Source organism: Haliotis rubra, unplaced genomic scaffold, assembly GCF_003918875.1.
Source record: "Haliotis rubra isolate DU_JTF1 unplaced genomic scaffold, ASM391887v1 Scf309, whole genome shotgun sequence".
Lineage (NCBI taxonomy): Eukaryota > Metazoa > Mollusca > Gastropoda > Lepetellida > Haliotidae > Haliotis > Haliotis rubra.
This window is the reverse complement of record NW_025766979.1, coordinates 698632-707300: the sequence shown is the minus strand read 5'-3', so window position 1 is coordinate 707300 and position 8669 is coordinate 698632. Positions and strand designations below refer to the sequence as shown.

The window sequence follows — 8669 nt, the reverse complement described above, 5'->3', positions numbered from 1 at the left end:
GTTTCCTCTTGACTAACGGAAATAGGGATTCCTCTTGACTAACGGAAATAGGGTTTCCTCTTGACTAACGGAAATAGGGTTTCCTCTTGACGAACGGAAACTGGGATTCCTCTTGACGAACGGAAATAGGGTTTCCTCTTGACTAACTGAAATAGGGTTTCCTCTTGACTAACTGAAATAGGGTTTCCTCTTGACTAACTGAAATAGGGATTCCTCTTGACTAAGTGAAATAGGGTTTCCTCTTGACTAACGGAAATAGGGTTTCCTCTTGACTAAAGGAAATAGGGATTCCTCTTGACTAACGGAAATAGGGTTTCCTCTTGACTAACGGAAATAGGGTTTCCTCTTGACTAACGGAAATAGGGTTTCCTCTTGACTAACGGAAATAGGGTTTCCTCTTGACTAACTGAAATAGGGTTTCCTCTTGACTTACGGAAACTGGGATTCCCCTTGATTAACGGAAACTGGATTCTCTGGACCAACGGAAACAGGGATTCCTCTCCACCAGAGGAAACAGGGATTCCTCTCCACCAGAGGAAACAGGGATTCCTCTCCACCAGAGGAAACAGGGATTCCTCTCCACCAGAGGAAAAAGAGATCGGGTGCAAGGTTAGCGGATACAGAGGAGTCCCACTGAAGTGTTGCTGGCTCTGGATACAAATTAAATCTGTCATCAGATGATTAGTATCCGGATGCTATCATGAACACCTAATCCAGCTAAGTGCAGCTCTTATCATTTGACACCATTAGTCAGGTGGTTAGATGTCGTTTTCTAACATGTAAGCTAAAGTAATCACTTTTAAATTTTGGGTAAGTAGGTGAAAGCATAAGATTGTATACATCAGATTGTTGTCTCCCAGTCGCTCCCATAAGTCCGTGCGTGTGTGAGGGGACAGCTGCTCCAGTCTATAAAGCAGCAAGACAACAGTGCAGGACCTGCACTCTCAGGTCTTGCAAACACACAGGTAAGTCAGCGTCTTGCTATACACGTAGAACATACCTCTGTTGTCAGTTCAACAGTTAGGAAAGTGCGAGAGTGAGGACTTGGTCCGCAAGCAACAGCGGGCACCTGTCATCGGTGAAAAGATTTTCGAGCACATATTGGCAATTAGTTTTGACAACGGATGAAGATGCACATGTAATTAAATATCACTCTGGGTCGCGGTCTGTGGTTTTTTTTCAGAAATAACGTTTTCTGTGACAGGTTTAGTAAATCCTGTGGTTGTCTTCTGTACTTGTTGCCCAACACCTTTTTGGGGGGAATGTCCTACATAACCGCCAAAATGAGTAAAAACTTTTTAGACGCAGTAATATTGTTTGAAATATTTTTGGGAAAAGTAGTGTTTATCTAAATAGAAAGTCAAATCCCTCCAGATTCGCTCAGTGTATGTTTCGGCAAAAGTGTTTTTGGTACGTTATTGTCTGAAACTCGTGAGCATATCTGAGGGCACTGTCTCACTCAAAACGATGCTACAATCGAAAATTGTCTCAAGTAGTCATCGATATATTTATTACCTGTTGGTTATGTAAACTACAAGGTGTTAGTGGTTGGTGCTGCCATTCTTGTATTAATATAACCTGTACTGCTGTCATAGTGTAAACATTTGATTAATATTCCACATATAAAAATATAATAAATATCCTATTCGAAAATTTATAAAATTCACAAATGTACCTACTTTTATCAATTTCGAATATAATATTTATTATATTTTTTATGTGAATTATTAATCAGGTTTTTGCACTTGTCACTACTTATACTGTGGGGAGGTAGTGTAGCTTAGTGGTTTAAGCGTTCGCTGTTTATGCCGCAGACCCGGGTTCCAATGCTGCCGCATCATTGCTGGAATATTGCTATAAGCGCCATAGAACCATATTCACTCTCTGACACACCAATACTTGGTGCTTGGGTACAGAAAGAGATGACGCATCGTTCCACTTACAAGGAAACTTAGTGTTTTGGTAGGACGTTCTTGTGCTCCATGTAGTGCCAAGTCATACCATATAAGGTGTTCTTGGACTCATTTTGGGTATTAAACATTTTACGACCCCAATCAGTCCATCGCAAGAACATTAGGTCGCCTTTTTGTTTTGTTTTCTCTTTTGTTACTGTTGTTAAATTTTATATTTATCAGAGAAATATTGCAAAAAGGTTTCTCTAATATCTTTATTAACCATTAAATTGAGTGAGTGAGTGAGTTTAGTTTTACGCCGCACTCAGTAATATTCCAGCTATATGGCTGCAGTCTGTAAATAATCGAGTCTGGACCAGAGAATCCAGTGATCAGCAGGAAGAGCATCGATCTGCGCAATTGGGAACCGATGACATGTGTCAACCAAGTCAGCGAGCCTGACCACCCGATCCCGTTAGTCGTCTCTTACGACAAGCATGGGTTACTGAACATCAATATTCTAGCCCCGGACCTTCACGGATCATTAACTACTAAAAGACTGAGTTAGTTTTAGGCGCTTTTATGAATATTCCAGCAATATCACGTCGGGAGACACCAGGAATGGGCTTCACACATTGTGCCCATGTGGGGAATCGAACCCGGGTGTTTGGCGTTACGAGCGAATGCTTTAACCACTACGCTACCCCACCATTAAAAGAGTGTAAAGGAATGGCGAGAGCGACGAAAATGAAGGTCAACTGTATGACTCCGACTGGTTCCTGAGCATATGTTTTAAGTACCGCTATCAAATAGCGGTGATGTTCGCGAAAAGGTAATATCTTATCTATCTGTGATATCGAATACTTCACCAGTACGTGGTGATTAAGGAAGGTGATTTATATCCTTTTATATCCATTGTATAAAACTAACATTGTTTTAAATGCGAAGATCAATTCTGAGTTTGAAATCCTCTCCTCTCTAAGTATAAATCCTAATTAAACTGAGGGAGACAAATAAGGGAACACCACTTCATGGCAGTGTTCCTTTATTTATTCTCAGATTTCCTACCACAGCACTATTCAAAGCTGGTGATGAAACTGAAAAATATTAAAGGAACGCTTGAATTTTCATGTGATCCTTCATTTTCCTCCCTCAGTATATAATGATTCTACCGAATACACGAAAATACACGTTTCTGTTAATTTTGTATGTCAATGGCTTTTCAGTTACACTTAAAACACAAGTCAACAAATATTTTAAGTAAACAGTTTTCTGTAATCAACTGTAACCTTTACGCTAATGACAACATGAAGATCCGTGTTAGAACTGGTCTTCACCATCTATGCTTATCAGAGTGAGTGAGTTTAGTTTTACGCCGCTTTTAGCAATATTCCAGCAATATCACGGCGGGGGACACCAGAAATGGGCTTCACTCATTGTACCCATGTGGGGATTCGAACCCGGGTCTTCGGCGTGACGAGCCAACGCTTTAACCACTAGACTACCCCACCGTCCTATGCTTATCAGAGCTTATCAGGGGCGGATACAGCTGTTTGAGGAGTGGGGTTGGGTGCACACTATTGAGAAAAGGAGGGGTGCACACTTTATTTTCACCGAGTCTCAATTGTCATCTAATAAACTTTCAGGGCAAAAGGGGTGGGGGCAGTTGAGGTGCGCACCCTGCACCCCCTCACCCAGCCGCAGCCGGGATCAGGCTCGCTGACTTTGTTGACACGTCATCGCATCCTTCTTGAATAGATCGATGCTCAAGATATCCACTGATTGTGTCAAGCCTCGATGATTGCCTTCGTTTAGATTTATGTTTGGTTTTTTGTTTTCCGCAGCACCATGTTAGCGCTTGCAGTACTCCTTCTTGCCGCAGTGGCGTATGGGTGAGTCGTGTTCCTTACAGGGTCAAGGACTAGGGACTGGTAATTTATTATGGATAGTTGGGGGTATGGTTTGGACATTGTCACCATTCCAGCCCCAGATTTAGGTTTCTGTACCCACCAAATCAATTTTCATTACCTCCTAGATGGTTCCATACTTTGGTATCCACGTTTCATTTTCTGTGTTTACTGACAATACCAGTGGAGTGTTAACTACTGTCTTCTGTGTTAGTGTTTACTGACTACAAGTAGAGAGTAACCTCTGTCCTCTGTGTTAGTGTTTACTGACTACCAGTAGAGAGTAACCTCTGTCCTCTGTGTTAGTGTTTACTGACTACCAGTAGAGAGTAACCTCTGTCCTCTGTGTTAGTGTTTACTGACTACCAGTAGAGAGAAACCTCTGTCTTCTGTGTTAGTGCTTACTGACTACCAGTGGAGAGTAACCTCTGTCCTGTGTTAGTGTTTACTGACTACCAGTGGAGAGTAACCTCTGTCCTCTGTCCCTTTGTTTACTGACTACCAGTGGAGAGTAACCTCTGCCCTCTGTGTTAGTGTTTACTGACTACCAGTGGAGAGTAACCTCTGTCTTCTGTCCCTCTATTTACTGACTGCCTGGTAGAGAGTAACGTGTCTCCACTGTCTTAGTGTTTACTGACTGCCTGGTAGAGAGTAACGTGTCTCCACTGTCTTAGTGTTTACTGACTGCCTGGTAGAGAGTAACGTGTCTCCTCTGTCCCTGTGATTCAGTCAGGAAAAGTGTATCCACTCCAACGCCATGCAGCATACCGCCGACGTGGTCATTCTCAGGGCCCTCAACGACATGGACCAAAACGGAGACGGTATCGTCACGGACTCAGAGATCCTCAACGAATTTGTCAGTAAATTCGATCACGACGGTGAGGTCATTTATTTAGGATTGGCTTGGTTTGGTTTGGTTTGGCTTGGTAATTGTTTAACGCTGCACTCGGCAATATTCCAGCTGTATGTAGGATGTATATATATGATCAGACACGTGTTCTAGTGTAGGACAATCACATCTTCACACCTTCAAGGGTAGTGTGTAGTTCCAATCACATCTTCTATGGGTTCTTGTGTAGTGTGGGGTTTATCGTCAATGTTATTATTAATTCCTAACATTCTTATGGTAACAGGTAGTCTGTCCATCTCGAGGGCGGAGTTTGTCAAGCAGTGGCACGAGACATACCACGACAGCACTGACTTCGCCGCCTTCATCTTCACCAAATTCGACACCACCGGTGACGGCACCCTCGGACTCTTTGACGTATCTGGGCTGAAGAGCAAGGTCGACACCAACCGTGAGTGTTATTAACCAAGTCTGGGGCGTGGATCTCAGGAGAGTGTCTCAAGAGAAGTTGGTGGCGGTGGCAGAGAAGAGTTGGATGGGTGTCTCCTGACAGCTTCTAGGACTTTTGACTCCTGAGAGTTTCTAGAATTTTTTACTCCTGAGAGTTTCTGGAACTTTTGACACCTGCGAGTTTCCTGAGACTTTTTTTGACTCCTGAGAGTTTCTAGAATTTTTTACTCCTGAGAGTTTCTGGAACTTTTGACACCTGAGAGTTTCTAGGACTTTGGACTCCTGAGAGTTTCTAGGATTTTTGACTCCTGAGAGTTTCTGGAACTTTTGACACCTGAGAGTTTCTAGGACTTTGGACTCCTGAGAGCTTCTAGGACTTTTGACTCCTCCTAGTTTCCAGGACTTTGACTCCTGCGAGCTTCCTAGGACTTTGACTCTCCTGAGCTTCCTTTGACTCCTTTCCAGGACTTTGACTCCTGAGAGTTTCTAGGACTTTTGACTCCTGGAGAGTTTCTAGGACTTTGGACTCCTGAGAGTTTCTAGGACTTTTGACTCCTGGGAGTTTCTAGGACTTTTCCTGGACTCCTGGGAGTTTCTAGGACTTTTGACTCCTGAGAGTTTCTAGGACTTTTGGCTCCTGAGAGTTTCTAGGACTTTTGACTCCTGAGAGCTTCTAGGACTTTTGGCTCCTGGGAGTTTCTAGGACTTTTGGCTCCTGGGAGTTTCTAGGACTTTAGACCCGTGAGAGTTTCTAGGACTTTTGACTGCTGAGAGTTTCTAGGATTTTTTACTACTGAGAGTTTCTTGGATTTTTATCCCTGAGAGCTCCTTGGATTTTTCACTCCTGAGACCTTCTACGGTTACAGTCCCGTTAAACACGGCTGAACACGTAGTAAAGTCAGGAAAGTGATTTTGTTCAACCTTTGGTGATACCCTAAGGTACCAGGCCCCGATTTCACGAAACAAACTTAAGTCTGAGTTTTGACCTAAGTCAGACTTTTTACTCAAATTTGAGAAAACGCAGGAAAATGCATTTCCCAGAAAAAACTGAAATCAATAATAAACTCAAACTTAGTTGACAATTTGAGTTTGGTGGATAGATTACTGCAGTTGTTGGGGATTTTTTATTTAAAAAATGCAGTCGAGTTAAAAATTCAGCTGTTTCAAACTCAGTTTGAAATTTGAGTAAAAACTTAAGTTTGTTTCGAGACATCTGGGCCAGAACTATTGGGAGTCGGACTTGGTACTTGAAATGCAAGAATGTAAAACGTGTTTGATATCAGTCTTCAGGTGTTTGTTAATTTATCAACTTTTCTGTCTACAGATGATGGCAAGATCACGGATGTGGAGTTTACCATCTTCCTGACACACGTAAGTTGCAATTATCTTAACGGCCCTTCATCCCTGTCAGTCTCTGGGCTGTGACACTTAGAATTCCTTGACAGTCACAGATTTCCCCAGTCCATCACTAAGATAACATGCACTACAACATAGAGATCCCCAGTAGAAATCCTTGACAATCACAGAGGTCCCCAGTCCATTACTAAGATAACCTGCACTGCAACATAGAGATCCACTATAGAAATCCTTGACAGTCACAGAGGTCCCCAGTCCATCACTAAGATAACCTGCACTGCAACATAGAGATCCCCTTAACTCCAATATAGAAATCCTTTCCTCAGCATAGAGATCCCATTAACTACAACATAGAGATATGCTGCACTACAACACTGAGATCGTTTTAACTCCAACAGAGATCCTCTCAACTACAACACAGGGAGATCGAACAAAGAGATCCTCGTCACTATAATACAGAAATCCCCAACCAACCAACGGGAGATCCTTTCATTCACAAGAAAGATATCCTATAGATTCCAAGTAGGAGATACCCATAACGTCCTCATAGCAACAGGGGCGGTGGGGTAACCTAGTGGTTAAAGCGTTCGCTCGTCACGCCGAAGGCCCGGGTTCGATTCCCCACGTGGGTACAATTTGTGAAGCCCATTTCTGGTGTCCCCCGCCGTGATATTGCTGGAATATTGCTAAAATCGGCGTAAGACCATACTCAGTCAGTCAGTCAGGCTCAGCCTCATAGCAACAGGCATACATGTATAATGATTGAAAGACCAAAACGTGAACAGTGAAACAATTCATTGAAACAGTACTGACGTTTTTCAGCTCAGTTAGATTCAGTGTGTTATCGAGAAACTTCGTACCCCTTACGCATGTCCGTAACCCTTAACGTGAACTATGAACTATACACCCTTGGTAAGAGAAATTACAGACTTGTCAGCTGAGATATAAAGTTAACACAGAAACCTCCAATATGGGTGTCAGTGACTATCATCCAGCTGAAGGACGTATACACTTTTAACTTGGATTTGAGTACAAACGTTATCGAAACGTTACCAAGCGATGAAAAATTTCGAGATATTGTCAAAAGGTCCAAAATACAGCTATGATTCCTGTACCAAATACACAACCATACAAAAATACTTTCTGAACTCAATTTTAGAAGCCATTAAACATTTTCTTGCCCGGCAGTTACAATGGCTATATTAGTCGTCAAGTTCAACTATGTGTATTCATAGGCGTAAGTTATGATATCAGATTCTGTTGGATAACATGGCTACACTTCCGTTTCCTTTGCAGGCCTACAATGAGTGTGTGCAGACTCACTCCTAATCTAGCAGAACCTCTCTCCGGTTACGTTTTAATTACGTGACGTTGTTACCTACCAAATAAACATATATCTCGTGAATTTTTACGAGTGTTATTCCTTTAAGAGAAATGTCGAGACTGTTCAGTCAACCAATTGTGTGTGGTTATTAGTTTTTGTGGAAAACAGGATCACGTGTCTCGTGTAGGTTTCCATGGTTACTTCCGTTCCAGGCCTACAACGAGTGTGAGGTCACGCATCATCGTCCTGAGTAAACACTTCCGGTCGGCTGCTAGGAAGACGATCATATACACAATAAACCTGTCCGTCCAACTGATGGTTACATAGTTTTCCATTTCTCTTACATTTTGTTGCTAATTTGACACAATTTACGTCTTGGCTTTAGTGTACTGGCAAACTACATCTAAAAGGATTTGTTGTGTAAGGCTAGACTCAACAATATCCAAGCGATATGACGGCAACCCTTCAATATTGGGGTCAAACAAAACAGCGGTTGACAACGTTGGCATCGATCCACTTATTTTGGGCGCGGTGGGGTAGCCTAGTGGTTAAAGCGTTCGCTTGTCGCGCCAAAGACCGTAGACCCGGTTTCGATTCCCCGCATGAGTGTGAAGCCCATATCTGGTGTCCCCCACCGTGATATTGCTGGAATATTGCTAAAAACGGCGTAAAACAATGCTTGCTCACTCACTCACTTATTTGGGCTACGATGACATGTAATTAACCAGGTTATCGAGTTTGACCACCCTATCCGCCCCTCGACACAGTGTGCCCCTAATACAGCTCCTTCTAATAAACATCCGGGTACAGTGGCGTATAACCATAACAATACACTCTTATATATACTAGGCACATAAAGAAACTGTGCATACAAAAATTTAAAATCTAAATTT

General features: G+C 42.5%; 1 protein-coding gene across 3 annotated transcripts; it reads left to right on the top strand.

Moving 5' to 3' along the window:
- Positions 1-813: 813 nt before the first annotated feature.
- On the top strand, positions 814-8092 carry LOC124283053. Of its 3 annotated transcripts, none has more exons than XM_046719075.1 (6): positions 814-965; positions 3737-3784; positions 4529-4677; positions 4933-5097; positions 6421-6467; positions 7989-8092. In XM_046719075.1, exons 2-6 carry the CDS (start codon positions 3741-3743, stop codon positions 8028-8030), a joined length of 447 nt encoding a protein of 148 aa, XP_046575031.1. In that variant the 5' UTR covers positions 814-965; positions 3737-3740; the 3' UTR covers positions 8031-8092. The 3 variants fall into 3 exon arrangements, with proteins under 3 accessions (XP_046575031.1, XP_046575029.1, XP_046575030.1); XM_046719073.1 differs by lacking the exon at positions 814-965 and adding an exon at positions 1110-1138; XM_046719074.1 differs by lacking the exons at positions 814-965; positions 7989-8092 and adding exons at positions 1110-1138; positions 7749-7857.
- The last annotated feature ends 577 nt before the right edge of the window (positions 8093-8669 follow it).